General features: G+C 38.2%; 1 protein-coding gene and 1 long non-coding RNA gene across 3 annotated transcripts in view; one reads left to right on the top strand and one right to left on the bottom strand.

Annotated features, from left to right (window-relative positions):
• The window catches only part of E2f1 (E2F transcription factor 1), a 44341-nt gene that overhangs the window by 6031 nt on the left and 14195 nt on the right, over positions 1-24115 (bottom strand). The window contains exons 2-3 of one of the 2 annotated variants that reach the window (XM_017180150.3): positions 21145-21173; positions 38-834 (exon numbers count right to left, since the gene is read on the bottom strand). In XM_017180150.3, coding sequence (XP_017035639.1) covers positions 38-535 — 498 coding nt within the window. In that variant the 5' untranslated portion in view covers positions 536-834; positions 21145-21173. Of the gene's footprint in view, positions 1-37; positions 835-7310; positions 8424-21144; positions 21174-24115 lie in introns of those variants that run through there. The other variant, XM_017180149.3, reaches the window with a different exon arrangement.
• Positions 3476-7219, top strand: LOC138928786 (uncharacterized). The gene is made up of 3 exons (XR_011445146.1): positions 3476-3556; positions 6768-6832; positions 7019-7219. It is a non-coding gene; the product is annotated as an uncharacterized lncRNA (long non-coding RNA).

Raw genomic sequence — 24115 nt, forward strand, 5'->3', positions numbered from 1 at the left:
AACTATAAATTTACAGTAATTTCTGGCTTAAACTCACCTTGTAATAATTTGTGATATCATTGGACTTGCCGGTCGCCTTCCATTGCTGCTGCGTCGTCTGTCCCGCCGCCGCCGCTGCTGCTGCCGCTCCCGTTGCCACCGCCCCCGTGTAGACATGATCCCGCAGATGTGCTGCCACGCCGCTGTTGCTGTTGCTATTGCTGTTGCTGTTACTGTTGCTAGTGCTGTTGCTGTTACTGTGGCTGTGGCTGCTGTCGCTGCTGATCAGACCGTGATCGTAGTCCAGATCGAGGGATTCGTTCTTGATCACAATGTTGTTGTTGTTGTTAATGTTGGTCTGGCCGCCGAGCAGATCGTAGTTGAGTTTGCGTGCAACCAGCGGATGGTGGCCAGTGGCACCGCTTCCGGTTCCGCTGCCGGCATAATGTTGCTGGTGGTGGTGTCGCTGGTGTGTGTTGCTGTTATTGCTGCCTGTATTGCTGCTGCTATTGTTGTTGTTGTTGTTGGATGCAACGGTCACAAAGAATTTGGACATTTCGCTGCAGTTCTCGCTCTCTCTTGCTTACGCTCTCCCTCTCTCCTCCGTATCACTCTTAGCTCTCTCTCTATGTGTGTGTGTGTGTGTGCTGTAGTTGCTGCTGTTAAGTTTGCCTCATTTTACTGTAGCATACTTTTGAGCACTGCCTTCGAAAGGTTGCCACCCAGTTGGAAATTTCAGCTCATTGATTATTGTACTGCCTGTGTATCGCTCTCTCCCGTTCTCCCGCTCTCTCTCGGTCTCTCTCGTTCACTTTGCGCTTATCAACTAAATTAGCACCTAAGGATTCTTCACATCTGCAAAAAACAAGAACAAACAAAATACATAGAGGTTAAATATGTGTGTGCGTTTTTTATTGGCGATTATTTATAGCTAGTTTGACCCGATTTGTCCAATATTTTATGCATTTGGCACATTAAACTTTTGATCTGTTTTCTGTTGTTTGTTTCCAGTTTAAAATGCGCACCGAGCGGCGAGCGATCGCGTACGAATGTGGTGTATGTGGAAATGCAAATAAATGCGAAATGAAAGGCAATGGGGGAAGAAAACAATTTCACGACTATAACATAAAAAAATGAGCACTACAAAAAAATAAAGAGTCGGGTGATACGGTTTAAACTGGTGAATAAACGAGTATTTACTCGACTTTTTTGTGGCTAAGATCAGCGCAACTCTGATAACAGGACTGACAATTTTGGAAATCGTTTGACTGATAAACTTAAAGCTTTGCAAAAAGATTTAACCAATAATTGTGTGATCTGAACTACCAAATATTTTATAAAAAATCAATTAAAATATAAAAACAATTGACAAAGCTGGAAAAATTTATGAAATTAATTGCAAATGTTATTTTGTATGGAAGTTTGTAATAACGTAGCACCTTTTTCAATTGATTTAAATTCCATAAGTATTAAAAATTAAGAAAATCTACTCATTTTTAACCAGTAATCACTTAAATAATTTACATTTTTTAAAATTTAAAACAAATTTCCAGTTTGAGGCTAAAAAAAAAAAACTTGAATTACTCTAGTTTACAAATGTTTGAATACATTTTTAATAATTTTATACTCAAAGTACCCAATCTCAAGGCTATCATAGAATGTCAAATATATTCAAAAATTACTTGAAAAAACTGCTATAATGCCCCGAGGTGGCTAACAACCGAACCGGATAGGTATTTCGGGTAACGACAAGGGGGTCCAGAGGAGGAAAAAGCCGCTCTGAAGCATGCCGAAACTATTTCTGAACCCAAGAAGAGACGCGCGCTTAAAAGTTCGCCAACGAAATGTCAATAAACTCGGCATAAAATATTAAACAATCAATATGTCCGTCTCAGCGTGAAAGAGGAAGAATCAGAAGGCAAAAGCGACAAACGCAAAAGAGAAGGCAAGCAAGCAAACAGCAAACAGAAGGCAAGCAGGCAGCGGCAAAAGGTAGAAACAGGAAAAACCATCAGGTAAAAAGAAGAAAATAACGTTACTACTACTCAACGGCCGGCTACAACCGCTTTTGGCAAAATGCGAGCGGCGGACATAGCTTAGAAAACGTGCACTGAGTGAAATTGTAAAGATCAAAGTCATAAAATAAAAATGAATGTTAAAAATAAAATAAATATTGTTAAATTTTTGACCTAATTGTTTTTACACATACTTCACACTTAAGTATTATTTTCATTGAATACAATTTGTAAATATCCTTTTCACGAATTAAATGTGTATAAAAAGAACAGGTTTTTCTGCCCGTGTATACCTGTCACCTCTTGTTCCACAAGCTCGGCTTTAAGTTCATTAGAGGAATGTTGGCCCCATTCGCGGTTAAAGTGAGCATGAATGGAAAGAAGACAACAACAAATTAAAATGCTCAAATGAGCGAAAAAATAAGAATAACGAATAATAACACCAACGACAACAACAACAACAACAGGGCAGGTAAAAATGGCAATTAGCGCTCGGCCCTGCATGCAATGTTAATTTGCATAACAGAAACTGTTAACCAAACAGCAGTCTGTTATGAGTTATGCAAAGAAACCAAATAATACAAAAAACTAGAGGAATGACATCCGCAAAACTATGCGGTTTCCTCTTCAACTCCACTAGCTGACTAGCTGATAATTGTTCTACATGTTGGGGCAAAAAATGGTAAAAAATAAGAACACAAAGCTTAAGAAAGATTGTGCAAAGGTAAAATGAAGCAGCGAAGCCCACTTAAATGTCGTTTGGAATTTGCTGAAATTCGCAAGAAATTGGAATGCCAAACGCGTCAGGTAATGTCGTTGCACACTGGCCCCAACTTGTAAATATTTCCCTGCTTAAATTCACCTGCCTCAAGGTCAACCAACTATGGAAACTGATATCATTTGCTTTGGATTCAAAAATATTAAAGGAAATCTTAAAGTTTTTGGTCAACCTCGAGGGCATCGCTGGCGCTTAGCGATCTGTGAAAATTCTTTGACGCAATCTTGAGATGGTTTTTCGAAGGCACATGAAGACACTTGCTGATACATTCTCTCTAGCTCGTGACACCGGGGCTTTGGTGTTGCGTTTTTTCTGGCTCTTCCCCGAAAAATCACATTATTGGCTGGTATAATTATTAAATATTAAGCCACTGTTCCCCGTCCAGACGTTCTAACTCACTTGGCAGCGTTGGCGGCAACTTGATTCCCCCAAGCCTTTTCTACATTAGCCAAAAAGCTTGGCAGTGATTTTTCAAGCGTGTGTTAATTTGTTTGTGTGTGCTTGAGCTGAAAGAAACGGTATCTGCTTACAGACGAATGAGCTCAGGTAATTCAAGTCCTATACATGGAAGTCGTACATTCCTCTCTCTTTCTCTCAGTTTTACCCCTTTTATTTTCCCCACCTCTCTCTCTTTCTCTCTCTCTTGGGGCACCGCCAAAAGAAATGCTAAAAAATTCGTTGGCGGCAGTGCAAAATGATGTGGGCCAGACAAAAGGCAAACCGAAAAAAAATTAAAAACAGCGACGAGAAAGGGTAAAGGAGAAAAAAACAAAACTAAAACCAGGTAGGTCTCTTTGCCGATTGAAATTTCCAATTTAAATTTCTTTTGATCGGCACGCAAAATGCGAACAAGTAGCTGGAAATATTATCGGAGATTTTGCATCTAAAATTACAGTGAGACGTATAAAATTACCGAAAGAACACAGTTTAGCAGGAAAAATAATTCACGCATGCAACCCCAGAGATTTTATAAATAACAAAATTAAGAAAGAACCAGACCTACAGCTTTGTTTAAAAGAATTGCAGCTACTTCTAAACAAATACCATCGCAGAATAAATAAAATAAATAGAAAAGTAAATAAGTAAAAGTTTAAGTAATTAGAAATATGAATTTAGGCGAGTGCCGTCCCTGCATTATATATTTTCCAACTACTACAAATAGCTCAATTGGTATCTGGAGGGCAAATGTATCTGTATCTTTACTTTAAAAATAACTTCTAAGTGCAGTCAGTTATCATCTCTGCGCACACACAAAAAAAAAAAAAAGTTTAACAACGAAAAGCGAAGCAGCCCACAAGGCAAAGCAAACATCAGCTACAACATTATGCAAACAGGGAAATGAACATGAAAAATACCAATGTGACGAATGAAAAATCGTTGAAAATGTGATGTGGCCTACACGGCAAATAAATAAATAACAACTTGTTGTTTTTTGTTGTTTGTTATATTCCATTTTTCCTTGTATCTCTCTCAATCTCTCCCTCTCTTTGCAATCAACACTGACGCAACAGAGCGCAGCAACAATAAGTAGAATAGCTTTTCTGTGCTATTCTTTGCCTCGGTTTTTTCCTTTTTTTTTTACTTCTCAGAGAGTGACTGATAAAGAAAAAGGCTAGAAATACAGCGTACACATTATGTAGAGGCCAAGTAAATAAATGGGGAGCGTGTTTGGGGGTGGTGTGCGAGTGGGAGAGAAGTCAGCCAAGCGACTCAAGGCACGCAATGCGGCTAGGCCACTACTACTATTGATAGCGGCGGCGCCCTCTCTTGCACACAGCTTGGCCGTGTTAATTTCAAATTAGTAAAGGTAAATAAATAAATAGAAAAAAAAGAGACAAGCCAAGTAGCAAATTTTTGTAGTTCATATATTTTTTAGGATGTTTTTTAGGTTAAAGAACATGTTTAATCTAAGCAAAAGCTAAAGGCAATTAAAATTAAAAACAAAAATTAACTACCCAACTCTTAAGCTTAATATTAGGAATAAGAATATGAATAATGCGTACACTTTTAAATAAACAATAATCCCTCAATAGCAAAATGTAACCGGAAGCTTGAATGAATTCCCTATTCTTCTCTGGTTCCCCCAATCGAATACTCATAATTGCTTGCATTAAATTTGCAGCATAATAACTGCATGCCAATTTACCGTTATTAATTAATTATGATGCCCATATGCATTTACATGCTTATTATTTATGCATTTACTATTTGTGCAGCCACACTCGCACACGCAGGAACACAAACACACACACATGAGAAGCAACACCCACACAAAGTTGAAATGCTAAAAAGTTTCGCTTTCTTTTTGCACATTATTTTGCATGCGCAGTAGAAAAGCAGGGACAAGTGAAATAAATACCAATAAATAAAGTATGACGAGTGTGTGTGTGTGTGTTGTACTACAAGGTGTTAGGCAACAACAATTGCAATTGAGAAAAAAATACACGAATTTTGTGTATTAAGCAGCAGTTGAGAAACAGAGAGAGAGCAGAGCCAGAGCGAGAGATAAGACGGATGTGTGTGTGGATGCTGCAGAGCAACCAAAAGGGAAGCCAGAGAAAGAGAGAGAGAGAGGGCAAAAGACAGCAGAGCCAGAGAGCAAAAGCCGGCCTGAAAATCGAAATAACAGCTGTTACACACCGATACAATCACAATCCACATGGAAGTTCTCACTTCTCGCTCTCTTGTTTTTGTTGCCGGCTGGGGGAAAAAAGTCCACATGGTCAATTTTTTTTCTAGCCGGTTTTCAGTTTTATTTTCAGCATTATCTATTATCTTTAAATTAAGCCAATTACATTTAGCCCAATGCTCTTTCAAAGCTTAACCCAGAAATGTCAATCGAAAGGCGATATCGAATTTGCAAAAGCCAAAAAAGAAAGGCGACTTGCAATGCATAAAAGGGGAACAACAAAAAAATGTTCCTAGAAAAAATGGCCACTTAACATTGCCCTGTTAAAAGTAGATATTGGCACAAAATATCGACGTTCGTATCGATATCAGCTATCGAGGCTAATCGGCCCTAATCGAAAGTAGCGGAAAACAGTTTGGAAAGTGTGCTGAACTTACGCTTTTCATACATTTTTTTAGTTTTAAATTGAATTATTAATTAAGTAATTAAACCAAAGATATACTTAAATATTCTTAGTTACTAAACCCAGTGCTCAAGGGATTTTTAAATAATAGAACTTTGAAATTAGCATACAATCGTTGATTTTGGCTTATTACAGGGACTTGTTATAAGCCTCGCAAGTGTTTTCAGCTGTTTTTTCAGTTTGAGAAAGCCCAAAAATAATTGCCAACTGGCTGGAGAAAACGAGTGAGAGGCGGAGAAAAGTTAACTTGTGAGAAAGAGAAGGGAAGCTTTATCCAGGGAGAGACGACGCGCACAAAATGCGTCGCAAAATATTTCACAAGCCAAAAAAAGAAAACCCGGTGCGGCGCGGAGCAGCGAAAACGGGAAATCTTTTTGCGTGGGTGTGGAAGGAAATTCAATGCCGGCTGTTTGGAGCACTTTCGGGGAAGTCCCCACCGTGCATTTATCGGCCATTTACATTCCGCACTGTGTACATAATGTGCAAGGGAACGAAATTCATTTGCTTGGACACTCGAACGATGACGCATTAGATTCAATCGAATATTGTGTACTGAAAAAGTCTGATAACACGGGGTCCAATATATGTACATACATACATATGTATGATGTACACATAAGTACATTATAGTGAGAGTATATGTATGTACACATATGTACACGCGATTAAGTTGTGGGCACAGATTAAACGCGGAAAACTGTTGATAGAAGTCCAGTGAAATTGACCAATATGTACATTTGTATATACGGGAAAAGTCCAATTAAATAATACACATTTTTATACATATATTATAGATAATAAGTTATATTTTAAGTATAATAACACAGATTTAGGAAATAAGCTATATTTCATTAGCATCTATTATAAAAAGTCACACAAACTTATTATATTTAAATTTTCCAGCAGTAAAATGATCTTGAACCTTTTGGAATATACACATTTCTTTGAAAAAATCAACCCGCTAGCAGGTAAAACACACCTGCCAAATATTAACAACTAAAACCTAGTCTTATATTTTTGATAAAAGTATAAAATAAAACCTTTACCTGGGCAGCAATAAAAAAAAATGCCGCCGACTGTCGGCAAACAAAACACTTAAGAACTTAAACATGATGGAAACTTGAAATTATTATCTCTTCTCTCCCCCTTTTAAGAATAACCAAAATTGGAGCATTGAGGGATTGAAAGAATGAATGATGAAACCATATCAGTTTTGGAGGTTATTAGTGGGATTTAAGAAAACCCAAAAAATGAATGATTAATTGACTGAAGGCGAAGGAGGACAATTCGGTTAAATAAATATTTGAAATTGAAGACAATTTGTAATTTTATTAAAAGAAACTCAAAATGTAATAAATTGATCACTGTATAGACAGGAATTTTTGGTTTAAGATACTTGAAATATTATTTCGACGGAATAAATAGGTAAAGTATATGGGAACGCACCTAAAAATTGGAATTTCTGACTTTTGTCGTTTCTTTTTGTCGCCTTTTTACTGCTTATATATCACACGCTCTGCTTGTTCTTCTTCTTCCGCTCCTCCTCCACGGCCGCAGCCTGCTTCCTCTTGCTCTTTGAATATCACACACGTTTCATTTTTGCAAATTTTTCTTTTGCGGGTGTTTCTTTTCTTTTACTTTTTCGATTCCACGTATTATATACCGCTGCCGCTGCTTCTTCCTCTATTCTTTTATTCAGTCTCCGCGAGTGTGTGTGTGTGTGTGTGTGGGAACTTTTAGCTTTACTACGCGGTTTTTTTTTTCTTTTTTACATTCTATATTCTACTGTGCGTGACGTCAGCAGTTCGTTCGAGCATTTGTTGTTGTAGATATCACATAATTGTTACACGCGCGCACTTTGTTGCTGTGTTTTGTTGTTATTATATTTTGGAGTTTTGCAGTTGCAGTCTTTTGGGTTTTCCTCTCGCTTTTCAGTTCTCTAGTTACTTAGTTTTCCAATTTCCCCCCACACACTGGTTCTCACATTTTTGCGGACTGGCGACGAAAGAGAGAACTTGACGTTTTGATTGAGACAGCATTTCGGTCCGTTTGATTGTAAGCCTACATAATCTATGCCGATAGGACAGCCATTTTCTAGTTTACTTTTACATTACATTTAGACCGCGGCAGATGATTTTCTCCTCGGAAACTCTCGAAGTTACGACTTTTTCGCGGCACAACCGCCTTCAACTGAATGAATTTGAACGCGCGTTTCAATTCGGACCCACAATGTCTTTTTTCTGGAGTTGGACAACGAAATCCACACGGAGAAGCGCGAGAGAATCTCCTAGAGAGAGAGAGAGAGAGCGAGACACGGGAGAGAGAGAGAAAACGCAAGGGTATGAAAAACGTAACACGCCTAACGTAACAATTTGTTTTTGTTTCCCTGCTTCCGTAAAGGGTAATTGAAATAAATCGTTGTATCTCAGTCTTTGGCTCAGTGCTATAGGTTTATTTTTTTGATTTTGCAAATTAGTTGCACGGTTTTTCTTTAGTTTTCCACGAATTCCCCCGAGCGGCGGCAGCAACAACAACGAGAACGACCGGCGGTGAGCGAAAAACTGATTCGCCGCAATCGAGACGAAGCTAAAAAGACCTCACAATCTCGCGAGACGGCGAATTGGCTGAGAGAGAGGGACCGTGGGAGCGAGTGTGGAACGTAAAAATGTCTCTCAGCTGCCGGCTAAAAGCCGCTCACATGGACAACGCGGCGACGTCGCTGTTACCGCACCCACAACGGCAGCGACGCCGGCAGAGGCAGAGGCGGTGACTGAGGCGGGAACATCCTGCATCTGCATCTTTATCAGTTGTGTGCCAAGTGTTGCATTGCATTGCAGTGACGACATTGTTGCCACATCGCACGTTGCCAATTTTCAGGCAGAAAGGTTTTTTTTTATATAGAGAAGGTTGTAAAAATTGTCATTAAATTAAATTTGAATTTTTTTAGACAGTTTTTGCTATTTTTCTTAAAAATTTGGCACACAAAATATAGACCAAAAATGTTTGATAGAGCTATTATATTTTTATATGGTTATGGTTGTACTTTTAATAAATATTTTTTTCAAACTCTTAAATTTATTAAAGACATAACTTTAAAATCTTGTGAATTCTTGGATCTGCGTATAAAATGTGTTTATTTGCATATTTATTGTTAAAGACTTGATTCACATTTTTTAGACAATAATTATTTATTTTGCATTTGACCCGATTGGATTAAGAGCAACCTGAATAAATATTTGGGCATGTTTTTGTATGCCAGGTTGTTATAGTTTCTATCAGGGGTTTGGAAGCGTAGAGAAAGCGAAAGATATCAACACTTGATTTCTTATAAGAATCGCTAGACGAATCGATCTAGGCATACTTTAGATATGTTCTTTAAATTCTTCAAGAAAACCTTTTTTTTTTAATAAAGAAAGTAGTTGTAAGGAAATTGATTTTATATCTTAAAGATACATTTAACTTTTAGTGCTCTTTTTGGAAATATATAAATAGATAAAGTATAAAAATATGTTAACATACCAGACTCGATTTAACTGATATTCCCGATTTATATATTTAAAAAAAATCTTCCGACAACTTGTCAGGCGATCTTCGCTGCCAAAAAAAACCCTACCCTACATGAGACTCTCACAACAACCCAAAATGTAATCTCTATTCCAGTTTTCGTTTTATATTATTTTTTTTTTATTTCGCTTTTTTTTTTTCATTGTGCCTTGAGGAGTGCAGGGCTGTGTTATCCTTTGGTTTTTTTTTTTTGTCAGAAGAAGAATGATCAGCAGACACTCACAGATCGGTGAGTGTGATTTTTTTCTCCTTTCCCACAAACCAGTCGAGACAACCAGAAGAAGCCTAGCTGGAGGGAGGGAGGGAGAATCACCCCTCACAGGCGCAGAGAGAAGAACTTTGGCCTGTGCCCCCTCCACTGTACATACATTTTTTTTTTGTGCATATGCAATTAGAGTATCTCTATGCTTGATTTTTTCCTACCGCTATTTTTTTTTTTTTTTGCAAGATTTTTATGTCGGGAGGGCGAAGAAAGAGGGAACTTCCCACGATCCTTGGGTGGACTTTTGTACTTTGGAAGACACATTTTATGTGCGCAGTGTCATAAATACTTTTAATTAACTGGAAATGCGTGCGTGTGCGAGTGCCTGTGTTATTTTGCTCTCCATTTATGCATGTGTGCCGAGTATCTGTGACCGTGCCTGTGTGTATCCGTTTTCTGCCCATTCCGTAACCCAGAAGCGGGGCGTGAGTTTTCAGAGGCGTATTTACCATAATTTGCTTGATTTTTTTTCCGTTTGTCATATCATAAACTTTTACAGGCAGGCAAAGGGAAACCAGCGAGCGAGAGTGTGAGGGGAGGACACACAAAGCGGTGGCATAGATACGATTAACACAAGCGCTGAGCACATACAACCTCGTATTTGAGCAGATGTTACTTCTATGGTCTTTGGTCTAAGATCAATGAACTCATTGCCCAAAATTTGGCTTAGACACTTGCGACATTTTTTTGCAAATGAAATATGAAGGAGGTAACACAAGTGTAGTTTTAGTTCCATTATTTCTTTAGGAAAAACGTTGACAGCTACATTAACCAGTCAAATTTAATATAATTAATTTTTACTCAAGCGGTTTTTTATATAATATAACCACCATAATATTTCCTTTACTAATAATAATAGATATTATTATGCGCCTTAACAAACCTTGATTAATTTTAACATTTGCTTAACAGTCAGTTAAAGTTAACTGGCCGTAAAAGCCATTCATGCAATGCATTCCTAAAGTCCTTTATATTACCTGAAGCCTAAACTATAATTTAAGCTTCTTATGCATCTTCCTTATTTTCATAAATAATCTTTACCTAAGCCCAAATAAGTCTAACCTCCAGTTAAAACTTAACACTCGGTTTAAAACTTTAGAAAAATTTGGTTTACTTTTTAACCAGCAGTTAAGTACTAATTAACAACTTGATAAATCTAACAAAACTTTTAAATAAAATTAGATTTAGTTCATTACATAATAATCAGTCTTAGACTTGCCCCCTCCGACCCTAACTTCTGGTTAATTTCCAAGCCAGACGCATTTAGCCGGCAGCTTTTCAAGTCTGAGAGCCCAAAGGAATTGCGTCAAGCATTCATCTAGCAGCTTCTCGTCAACCTCGTCATCGTGCTTCATCGTCATCCTGGTCCTCATACCCATCCGCCTCCTCCCTCTGCGCCTGCATCCTCCTTCTCCTCCTTCGTCTCCCTGCAAGTCCTTCTCGTCAACGTCAGAGCAGCAGCAACCCCTTTGGCTTTCAGTGGGGTGCAAAAATCGTGTATATATATATATCGTATATAGCACAGCCTCCCGTGAGTGCCAGACATATGGGAAATGAAAAAGAGCTCCTCGAGGAGAAGCGGAGCAGGAAAGGAAACCACGACGCCGGCATGGAATGCAATCAGCAAGAAAACTACTTGAGAATCCCAAGCCCTGGCGCGATATTCAAATTTGAAAATAAAAGTGAAACAAAAAGGGGGAGGGGGGTGAAGAATCGGAGAGAGGAGCGACGCTGGCAGAGACGACTGTTGACGTTGACGTCGACGTCGCCGCCTGTTTGACAGAATGTCAGTCAGAGTTTTTAGAGTCACAGGGTGAAGTTTTTCACACAGTGGAAAGATATAAACTTATATAAGAAAGTTATTGAAAATGTAACGACTTTTTGTTCATTAAAAATTACATTAATAAACTTTTTCAGTTCAATATTAAGCTATTAATCTGAAGTAATATATTATTTACCTTATCTCATAATATTTGGCATTTAATATTCAATAATAATAAATATAAAAAAAAAATTCTTAAAAAAATTAAGTTAAATAAATATTTTAATAATATAATATAATCAACAATAGTAAATAATTTAATTAAAATTCCAAATAAATATCATACTTTTTTCCCGGTGCATTACTATCCCATAATGCTCCTTTGCTGCTGTCTGACTATCAAACCACCTCCTCCCTGTTCCTTTTAATATCCTCAAATTCTTTTTTTTTTTTTCAGCATGACTGCAGGAAACACTTATTGAACATCTTCTGGCATGTCCTGAGCTTTTCCTGAAATTGATTGTGACGTGAAAGAGGGGATTTTGCACTCCTTGAATTTTCATAAGTCTCTGCCCCGTCTTCTATTTTCTTGTACCTTTTTTTTAAAACTGGTTGAGATTTAAGGCCCTGGCAACTTCACACAAATTGCAAATTAATTTGATTTGAACGTTAATTATTTTTACAGACATTGCATTGGGGTCTGAACACCATTAGAGTGGAAAGTGCTCGGTTAATGCGGGGTAATGAGACGGTGGAAATTCACTGAGAAAAACCAGACATTACTTTAGGAACCTGATTACTATTTTTATTGCAAATCAATCTTGAAAACCCGATTATGGAAACAATAAAATAATATAAAAATAACCTTCGATTTCCAAGTAAATAAATGTAAATAAATGTTCTCATTTTCCATTAAATACCTGTATCAGTTGACTTTATTGTTGGGCAGTTGGGAAAACTACCAAGAGGTAAAGGCAATAACTACGAATTACGAATCACATTGCTCAACGATCGACATTGAGACGTGCGACCCCACCACCGTCGAACCCCATTTAAGCTTCCACTAGCGTGTGTGTGTGCGTGTGTGTGTGATGGGAAAGAGAGAAATACCTTAAGTGGACTACCTGTCCGCCCTAACTGTGAGTGCGAGATTGCTCAACAAACCCACAGAGATACTCTAACAAACTCACACTCTGGCAATTAGACTTGTGTGTACATATATGGCTAGACATTCTTGGTTTTTGGTTTTTAGTTTTCGGTTTTTGGTTTTGAGTTTGGCTTCGGTTTCGGTCTCGACCGCAGCACGTTCAATGAACTTATATATCTCTTTGGGCCACAAGTTGGGAATACCTATAAATGTCTAATTATTCAGTTAGATGTAAGTGGAAGCACCAACAGAAATACGAGTGATGGTAAACAAAACAGTCTAAAATACCATAAGAGTTAGTCACACTCTTTCAACACTTTCATTAAATTAAGCAAGTTTCAAAATATTACAGGAAAAGTAAATCAAGTTCCTATATTTCTTAAATACTTACACAGTTGACGCCTTGATTGAGCAATTTTGAAACGTAATCCTAAGTGTCTTTTTGGCGGCAGCAATTTGTGAATAGGTTTTATAATAACTTATGTTTTTGTTTATAAATATAGTAATTAGCAAAAAACTTAATTCCAATTTAATAATATTTTTTGTTTGTAATAAATAAGTAAGCGTTATTTTGCTTTAAACGAATTTGGCTTTTGCAATAAAATGTAGAAAACTTATGGTAATAACTTTTAGAACGATTTGAAAGTAACTTTTAGAATAGAAACACTTAGGAAGTAATGAGATTTTGAAAAGACAACTTGTTTAACACGTAAAAAATGTTTAAGAATAAATAACAAATAGAAAACTTGATGGAAATTTTGAAAACAAGATTTAGCAGATAGTTTTGGGTCTTATACTATTTTTTCATGATTTATAAATTTCGGGTTATATCCTTGTTGGAGCCCAAAACGTGGCTGGTGGTTGCATTGGTAGTGAGTGCTGGCGGTGTGTGTGTTTTTGTGGGTTATAACATTGTTAAAACATAACACGATTATCTTCAGTATCTTGCAGATACGTTCAATAAAACTTTAGGTATTCTTGTAATTTTGCATTGTGCTTCACTTGCGTGAGTTGCAATCTTTTTTTTTATTTGCAATTTGCGGTATAATTTAATAACAAGAAAACGCGCGATTTTTAACGATTAACGATTTGCGATCTGAAAGATCCGAGAGATCCGCTGATCACTTCCACTTTCTGCTGCGTTCGATTCGTAAATGTTGCGTACTTCTTTTCTCGCCACAACAAATGCCTTGAAAATAGCCGGGGAGAAAAGGAAGAAGAAGCGCTTGAGAGAAATAGAGAGAAGAGAGAAAGAGAGAATGGCGACACGAGTGCAGAACAGGAATGCAGTTGTTCAATTGCAGGGTTCGGGATCTCGTCAGAGAGAGAGAGAGAGAGCGAGAAAGACCAACTCCAGCACGAAAGGGAATGCAGTAGGGCAGTAGCGATAGCCATAGGGGAGGATAATGCATCCATCCACCAGCAAAGGGATAATAATCAGGGAAAAGAGAGAGGGGAGAGCCTGGGAGAGCCGAAATCCCGGAGAGCTTTTCTCCAAGGTGGGCAGCACACCGAGACTCGAGACACTCGAACAATAGGCGTCTGGGCAGGGAGGTCCGAAATCCTTGCGCCTATTGTTCCAGAATCCTTGATTGACTAAATGACCCGACTACCGGAACCAGCCACCAAAGCAGGAAATAGGGGGAGACACTTGGAGAAATAATATTTTCAACCTTAAAATATAGAAGAAAGCTACTTTAAATAGAATATGTTTGCAAAGCCTTGCTCTATCACAATTATATTATGGCTAGATCGACTAGTCTGGTGTTGTTTCATCTGAAACTTGATGGAATAACATTTGTAAACTTTACAATGTAAAAAGAAGTTGAAAGCAAGAAAACAAGCTATAATAGAGTTTAATATTAAGGTTAGATCTATCATAATAGATTGATAGAACAACTAGTCTGGTGATGTTCTTTTGATACTTTTCAGGCTTCTAATCAAAATTGCATTAAAATTAGTTTATTAGTAAAAAACGTATTAGATCTATGAAATAAGGCTTACATTTTTATTACAGAAAAAAATAAACGATCTAATCAGAATGTTTTCTCAGGATATCTCTTTCTTCTCTATTATCCCTCTTTCAAAAACATTAATAACTTGAACTTTTTATACCCTAAATAAGTAAATTCTCCTTGTGACAAACAATTTTAGTTCGAGTAAATTATTGTACATGGTAACCAGCAAAAGTTGTCTGACCTGAAGAGGTCTCTTCTGACGGATGGATCACTACTACCGCGATGATAATCATGCTGGCAGGTGTTAATTGCTTACCTAGGCCTAGGTCCATTGAACTCCAGACGCGGAGAAGTTAGCATGAAAACCACAAGTATTTTTTTTTACAAGGAATAATGCTTTTATGGTCATGCAAAATCATACAACAAAGGAAGTCTTAAATCAACCGGAAATCAACAACGCAGAAAAACAATCGCACGATCGGTACTTAATAACAGGGAGAGAACAGGACACGTCCACTTCTTTGATTGAGTTTAAGAACATTTACGTAATATACACAGACTTTCGGGAATTTTCGATTACAATTTCGGTTTTTATGGATTTATTACCCTTTAAAAGAATTTTTTTAAGAAAATTTAGTACAATAAAACGGTTTTTTATTATATTTATTTACAGATTTCTGTGTAAAATTAGATAGAGTCTAAAAATTTAACCAACTCCAAAATATATCCTTTACAAGGATACTTTAAGCACTGGCAAAGGAGCCAGGAAGCAATTTAAAATATATAATCACTTTATGGCTGATTTGGTTAGCAAAAAGGAGTCTGAGAAAGTAACCGCCGACGCCGACGGATATGAGACAGGAGATTGACTCGTCGTCGTCCTTTCGTCACTTCCAACCCAAAAACCCCCTCATCCTTTTTCCTCCTGTTAGTGTTTTTTTGTAAACCCCAGTGAAAATGTAAAAGTTACAATGTCGCAAAGCCTGTGTACTGTACATTTCACAACTTTCGTGTCCTGAAGGATGGATATGGAGCTGCAGGGCAACTGAGAGCTGAGTAATGAGAACTCAACTGAGAGCAAAGAGCTCCGTGTTGCATTCGGCGGGGTTCGATGAGGTTTGACAGAGGGACCCCGACTGACGTATTGCCGTGTCGTACATATCGAGGAAGGAAGAGGAAAATAGTTTGCAGCTGTCGCTTATGGCTTTAACTACACACACACACATATATATATATAAATATATATATATGTGAATGCAAACAAACCTTCTTAGCGCATGCCACAAACAAGAAAAGGGGAGTTGGCATTGTAGGAAAAAAAAATAAACGCAGCAAAGGATCTTACAGACATTCCTACAGATGGCACAAGGCGAACAGGGGTCAGAGTGACGTCCTTACAGGACGGGGTTCCCAAGCGAAGATCGTATAAGAACTGTACTCGAGGCTTGAAAAAGGTTCCGAGTTGGAAAAACGAAGGAAAGTGAAGGAATAAACTAAGTAGCAACTGGTGCCACTTGTAGAAATGTGTAAAGTAATTAAAATGATACATTGAATATAGAAGCAAAAAAATTATTCTTAAAAAAGAATAAAATAAATAAATAAATGACAATAATAATTACATCAAGGGTTTGCCTATCCGCAGTTACAAAAGCAGAAAATAAAATTATCTATGATTCAGCTCTTCAAACATCTGTTGAACGGGTTCTTAGACAATGCAGGATATGCCTTAAGGATTTCTTTTTATAAACTATAAAATGCACTATTTCTTGTCTATTACAAATAGTGAATTGAGTTTGATTTAGGAGGGGAATTAACTAAGATAAACTAGTATAACTTTGATATTTAAACGTAAATGTTGTAATTAAATGTTTATATTTGATTTCAGTTGGGGTTTTTTAGACTTAGTATGAAAATCTGATTCAGGCAACAATTAAAGACTTAAAAAATACATTTTCTACACCGTAAAGTATAAATTTTTTGATTTACAACATAGAGTATATCTAGGCAATGTCAGCATAGAAATTACCAGCTTAAATTGTCCGTTTACCGATTCTATCCCTTCAACTTTAACTTTGCATTGCTTATTTTATTAATAAACACCGATTATGCTTGATAATTAAGCATTAGAGCCACCAGAAAGGACGAGGAGAGATAAGTAGAGAGGTGGTCTACCTGGGCCGATCTCGATCTGAAATCATTTTTGGATTGGGCCCGTTCCTGGACATAAACCTGAGGCGCTCCGGCTTGTTTGAGGCTGAGGCTGGCTCAGGCTACACCGGTTTTCAAATTTGGGATATGGTCGCCTCACGTTTTCTTCTTCATTTCGTTCATTTCAGCTATTTTAAGTAACAATAACGAGCGAAGACGCCGGCCAGGGAGTGCAAGAGAGACGGGGAAACGGGACTTAGGGCATCAGGATCGGAGGAGAGAGGGATGGCAACAAAAGCTGCCTTTGCCTGTTCCGAAACCTTCGGGCCAAGTACCAAGTACATTCATAAGCAGAAAGAAGCGGCGGCCTCAAATGCCCCAAGTTGAGATTCAGGTTCAGGTTGACTACACTGAGAGAAACAACTCTATATAGTTTTTTTGTTTGGATTCAAAAATTTGGAATACAGTATGCAACAAATTAATAAATAAAGGATGTATAAAAACAATAAAAGCCGCTTTTTATAGGAAGCTTCTATTTGGAATTTATGGTACATATTTAATTTATTTTTCATGATTTCTCTCAGTGCAAGTGCCGCATACATAGGTAGACGTTCTCGTCCTCTCTCTGTCCCGCTCTCTGTGTGCCGCGCTGCGCTTTTGTTTTTCCCATTCACGGAATTCCTGGAAATTTTTCGATCAGTAAATCTCTTGCGCCTTTTGTTGCTGCGTTTCCTATGAAGCAAGCAACTGAAAACAAGGACAGGATCGGGATCGGGCAAAGGACACTGGCCGAAAGCGAGGCAAAAGCGATTGCAATTAGCCCAGGGGGAGGAGGAGGAGGAGGCAGGGGGCTGACAAAGCTCCAAGTGGATCCCAGGCGTGGGAGCTTCCTTCTTGGCTGCAAAAATAAACCCAAAGCGGAAGTGAGCCACAAATAAATGAAATAAAATCAAACGGTGGCAGATGTCCCACAAAAAAAGAAAAAAAAAATTAATACAATAAAAGAAAAATAGTGAGTGAGAGGAAGAGAACTAACCAGACGACGATGAAGAGGACTACGAAGAAGCGGAGCAAGAGGAAAAAATAGAAAAGGTAGCAGCGCACACGCACTTTTACACCTGGTTCGGTTTTCTTGCGCAAAACGGAGGTGTAGCAGAGAGAAAGAGAGATGGCCTGAAGAAGCACCCCTAAAAAGGAAAAAAGTGAAAAACAAAAAATAATAGTAGTAAGTAGTTCCAAGCAGCACCCCTTGCACTTCAGACGATACAGGAGGAGCGCTTTTCGCCCTCTGATAGGGGGTCCTGTGAGGCAATTACCGCCAAGTTTTAAGCAGCAAATGCTAAGTTCGCAAGAAGGACATCTTTTGGGTGCCACATATGGTGTGTTGTTGCTAAAAGGATAGATTATTGCTTACGCGATCGCCAATAAATTGAAGAACACTCAAACAAAGGACAATGAAGAGCTCTAGAGTTAAGTGCCTCGACTATGGAATACCTGGGGTACACAATAGTATCTTCTCACATCTTAAATTCTGAATTAAATATGAATTAAATATAATTAAATATTTATTACTTAAAAAATTGTTTTTTTCTAATAATTGCCCTCCAGGGTAATTAAGTATTCGATTCGTAAACTTCCTTTCCTATAGTTTACTAAATTCCAGCATGTTGACATTTTATTTACCCCCTACTTTTCTTCTGAACTCTGTAATTGTTGCTGCCGAAATGCAACAGAAGTCCTTAAGGATCTTAGTATTAGAATTGGGCGACTGTTCGTGTTTGTTCTTGTTTCAGGGGTTTCCTGCAATTCCAACAGGAAGCGGAAAGTGGTTGCTGCTGTTGCTGTTGCCATTGTAGAAGTACAATGGGGAATGCAACACAGAAAACCAGCATCGTTGCACAGTGGTGAGGGTTCTCTTTAAATTTTATTAAAATCATATATATTTAATTTATTTTATATTTTAAACAAAATTAATTATTAATAAATAAGGGAAATTTAGATCAAACCCAGTTGGAAAACCAATTTCTTTTTTTTAATATAATATATCTTTTTAATAATATATTTTACTCAATTATTCTATTAAAGCTTTTCATTTTGAAATAAAAAAATAAAATGTATAAAAATTTGAATTGCATTATTAATTTTTATCTTCCATTTCCAGTTGGAAAATTCTAATAATATTTCATCCCTATTTCTGATACATATTTCTGCCTGAAAAGCCACTGCCTTTGACCCACTGTGCTGCAAAAGGGCAGAAACTTTCGAGGGAAGGTGGCTCTATAGAGCCCAAAGTCCACTGCAGGCAATGACATGTGCCGGAAAGTCGACGACGGGGTGACCACCACCAACCAACCAACCAACCATCAGCGACCAAGTCGAGCCAAATCGAGGGCTGCTCCGCTCACGGCACCGAGCCAATAATTAAACTAAACTAAAGCAACAGAGCTCGATATATAGAAGGGGAAGCAACCCCTAAGCGGGGGACTGGACTACTGGCTCTGTGAGCCCTTCATGCAGTAGGGTGAACCAATTTTCATTCCACTTTTCGCTGTGCAAAAAAAAAAAAAAGAGAGTGAAATTCAAATAGGTGAAGGAACGCAGCTGGCGAACCGAATGGCAAACACACTCAGTTTGAATAAGGATTAAAAACCTCAAATGTATTCCGATATTGGTGGCATCTTTTTTGGTGATTATTGCTCTTATAAAAAATATTTTTTGATATACAAAAGAAGAATATATTCTCAAAGTAAGCATTATAAAAAACAAAAGTAAAGTATTTTCATTTTAAAATCAAGGATTAGTTTGTTATCAAAACACCAAACTGATTACCAGAATATTTGTCTAAGGAAGAACGTGTAAATTGTCCAGGAAGCTACACGGCAATGAAAATAAAAAGGTATTGTAAATTAGAGTAAAGCCTGCTTAAAATGGGGTTCCTTTAAGAGGCGAGGCGAGGGTCGCTCCCTTACATCTAATCAGTTGCTCCTGGTCCCCTTGGGCAGGGGGAATGTTGCGCAGACGCTGTAGCAGCTGTCACTATTATTTTTATTCCATTTTTTTTTTGCTGTAATATTTTTCCTGGTCTTGTTTTCTTTCGAGGTTGGCTTAGGGCTGCCCGGGGGCACAAATTGAGGAAGCATCTCGTCGCGCGTGTCAGGAAAATCTTGAAAAATCTCTCGGTAAACTGCATCCTGAAACTGTGCGAAATCAATACAGATTATTCACGAGACCGGGATGAGGCGGATGAGTTACCCGCCTAGAAATAACAAAATAGGGGCAGGGATCCCTCCCTTCGTCTCCGTACCGAGATGCAGCAATATGCAATTACATGCATGGGATTCGAAATTTGGAAATCAGAGCATCGGGTTAAAGGGTAAGGTAGTAGGGATTAAGGATCGGGCCAGGTAGCCGGTCGGTCTGTGTGTGAAAATCATCGGAGCGGAATTAAAACCCGGCCCAGAAAAGCCGTGGGATTAATTAGCATTTGGTTTCGGGACAACAACATTCTTCATTCCCATTCCCATTACCCTTACTTTCGCTTTAATTTATGCATTTGGCGGACAGCAACGTGTCAAGTGAATGTCAAACAAATCTGTGAAAACAGTTTTGTGGAATCATCGTCCATCCACCCATCCATCCAGGTACGGAAAATTCAAATTGATTTGTAAGCTTCGAGTGAACAAGATAACCAGTTCCTCCTCCTGCGAACCGTGTGACATTTGACGGGGTACAGAAATACGTATATGATAATACACAACAACAATAAAAACTGTCCGCCGATCCTTGTCCAAGTTCTGTCTTTTGATGTTTGTCCGCGAGAAGACCGATCGACCGACCGACAGTTTATTTCGCCTTATTTCGTTTCGGGGTTAACTTGTTTCATCGTTTTGTTTGCTCTGCTGTTTGTGGTCCTTCGAAAGCTGTTAGGCTGTCGACTTGTCCACGGTTCACTGGACTCGGCTTTTCCTTGGGTCGCCTGAACCCTTTACGACGGGGTTCACCACGGGTTAAGTGCATGTGCATATCGAAGTGAGGCAATTGTATTTGCATATAATTTACCTTCAATAATTTGTTTACACATACGATTTGTCCGAATTCGAGATAATCTCTATTACTGATAGGTCATCCCTGAAAAGGGTAATCTTACAGGGCTTATCAGGGGTCCCACAGAAATCGCTGGGGATTTAAAATCAAAGGGAAAAGTAATACAAGTATGCTTTTAAGCGTTTTGTAAGGTTAAACATTTTGAAAGTTATGTACTTTTAGATAAAATTTAAATTAATTTTAAAGCCACAGCAGTCAAGTTGATATTTTAAATTATTTTTAAAGGAACTTAGGATGTTGTTGTGTTATATAGTTTTTTGTAAATAATAATACTAGTTTTGTCTTAAATTTAGTACATATTTTATATTTTTTACTAGTCATTTTTAGAAACTTACCCAAGAGTTTAACTAATAAAAGCAACAATCTGTAAAAAGATAGAAATACATTAAAATTAATAACATACTTAAATATAATTAAGAGCTTATAGACTTGATAAAACTATTCTTTCAGATCTAAAATATGTAAATAAAGAAATTTTAAGAATATCCTGAAGCTACCGGGTATTCTATGGTCAGCAAATCCTCCATTTATATCGCTTCTTTCTAATCAATGAAAAGAGAATTCAATTCATTGCAAAATAAGCAACGACTTGTTCTAATAATGTGTTTCTAAATATTTTGTGAGGGGTTTTGCTCGGTTTTTTGTTCCCCATCAATTTTTTTTCGTTGGGACTGTGAAATGCCGACCCACCTTTTACCAAGGTTCCCTAACCTAAATCAACAATTCGGCCTAAAGCTGCTCCGATTTAGAGCAGAAAACTTGGAATGGTTCGCAGGCAAACGACAAACAGAAATGAGCAAACAACAAACAGGGAATGCCAACAAAGTTGTCAAATCAAACATAAAACTGGAGGGGCAGGAATGAGACTGAGATACCGACCCCATCCCAGGGCATCCCAGGGATCGACTTGGATCGCCTTTGGTTTTGGTGTTAAAAATATGAGAAGCATTTATAACTTTTTCGCCAGAGAGTTTTTCTTTGGGCCCGGCCTCGGCCAGGCATTTAAGGAACTTTAGCGATGTGTATGCGCGTCTGTCAGTTGGACTCGGGCGAAACCTGATTTGCTGCTGACGACCGGCAACGAGGACTAAACAGCCAAAGAGAACCCAGACCAAGTCGCAAGAGTTTAAAGGGAACCGAGTAGTAGTCGTGGTGTAGGTAGGAAATAAAACCAGACCCGTGGTCCAAAAGGCAAAAGGAGAAGGAGCTGTCGGGGCAGTGACTATACGCAATAGACGGCAAGGCAGAGACTCCAGACTCCATCCAAACTGGGGAAACTGGGAGAGATTCCCGCACTGCCGCGCCTGCATTCCGCTGGCAACTTTGACTCCCAACTTTCAGCGATCCAGCGCGATTCAGTGATCCAGCGATTCGGCCACATGTTGCACACACTGTGAGAATGAATTTAATTAAAGCAAATCCATCCTACAACAGCCCCAAGGACCAATGGAGCGCCACTCAGCTGCGGCCAGACAGCCGCCAGACCCGATTCCCGGATCCAGCTAAGTTTTGCAACTAGTCCAAAGTCTAGACCCGGGTTCAACCGTGGGACAAATTCGTGGACAGGTTTATCAAGATTTTGTCCACTTAATGTTTTATATATAATTATATTCAAGATAGCAAATGTTAAACAGATTTCAAGAGCTTATGCAGAACGGATCTCATCAAATTAAAGTCTAAAAGAAGGGAAGTTGTTGCCAAGTTAATTTTAATGTTAATTTTAAACATCAACAAAAACCCAAAAAGCTATCGAGTTCACTAAGGAAGTAAAAAATTACAGGGTTTCACTCGTGAACACAAATTGGAATCAGTGTGCAGCGGTAGTTGGTCCACAACAATGCCAATTAAATCGCATTTCAGTGGCATTAAAATGCAATAAAATATATATTTATTTTTATCTGTGACTGTGTGTGTTGGCGCGTTGAAAATATTTTATGCCCAACAGTACACAGAGCCTCAGTTTCATGGCTCCTGGCTTGCTGAACATGCACAAAAAAAAAATATATATATATATAAGGAAAACAAAAGCAGCAAAACAACTGAAAAACGCGTAGAGATGCTCCTGATGCCGATAAGCTCACACAAGCATAATGGGTCTGGCGATTTAGAGTTGAACTAATTATAAAGCCTTGAACATAACGAAATTCGCCGCCGCATATTTAGCTCGCATTTCAGCATAATTTGATGTAATTTCATGTGTGTGCCCGACCGAAGATACAGCTCCAGCTTCCTTCCATTGCCGAGTTGCCGAGAGCCACAATCGTGGTTTTTCGAACTGACCACGAAAATTATATTGCGGAATATTGATCAGTCTCGATTCCAAGGTTATTCTCCTGCCTTCCATCTGCTCGAATCGGTTGGATCGTGTCCGTGTCCCAGGCCTTTAACAACCGAAACGCTTTTGTTGTTTAATTCTGGCACAAAAACAATGATTATGTGTTCAGCTTAAACAATTTTTGTATAAGGGAAAGTTGTTTTGTAAACTTTTGTATGGATAAGGGTAAAAATCGAAAATAAAATAAATATTAAATATTTCCTTGTTAAATATGAAAACTGACTAAAAATTATTAATGACTAATGTTTCCTCTTATGGCATAAAAATTTAATTAAAATTAAAAAATATATATTATTCCAAGCTCTTTTTCAAAGTAGGAAAAAATACTTTCCAAAGTTATTTCCCTTTGTTAGGTTTTTGCCAGGATTATGGCCGATTCCCGACATTCTGCCAAGAATCCTTATATATGTAAGGAATGTAAGGAATCTGCATAAGCACTGCCAAGCTCTCACCCCTTCCCTGCCACAGGGCGGAGAGTGTCAGTTTGTCAGGCTTAGCTGGCCAAGAAGCTCAGGCGATTAACTGTGGCTCGCGACTTGGCCAAAAGGGTGCTGCCCGATCCTCCTTCCCTGTCCCCCTTCAATCCGCATTCACAAACCGCAAAAGTGAAATATTTCGCTTGTTTGCATTATCTTAACCCGTTTGCCAACAACCCCATGTGGGCTGAGCGTTGCAATGAAATAAATGAAGTTAAGCCAATTTGAGGTTAAAGCCCAAAGAAGGAATTCATTATTTTTTGTTGCAGTATTTTCGTTTCTTCTTCCTTTTTTCTGTGGTTTCTCTTTTTGCCAGTTGCACTCGAAACGCGTGTCCTGCCAGGAGAAAAGGAATTCGCCAAATAAGAAGGGAAGGCTGACTACTGGGAAGACAAGAAGTTTTGAATACCCTTGGAAAATAAAGAAATCACATTGCTCATACGCAGTGCTGTCCAGCAAATAACGTTATATGCCATTTTTGATGTATTCATTAGT

This window comes from Drosophila kikkawai, chromosome 3R, assembly GCF_030179895.1.
Source record: "Drosophila kikkawai strain 14028-0561.14 chromosome 3R, DkikHiC1v2, whole genome shotgun sequence".
NCBI classification, from domain to species: domain Eukaryota; kingdom Metazoa; phylum Arthropoda; class Insecta; order Diptera; family Drosophilidae; genus Drosophila; species Drosophila kikkawai.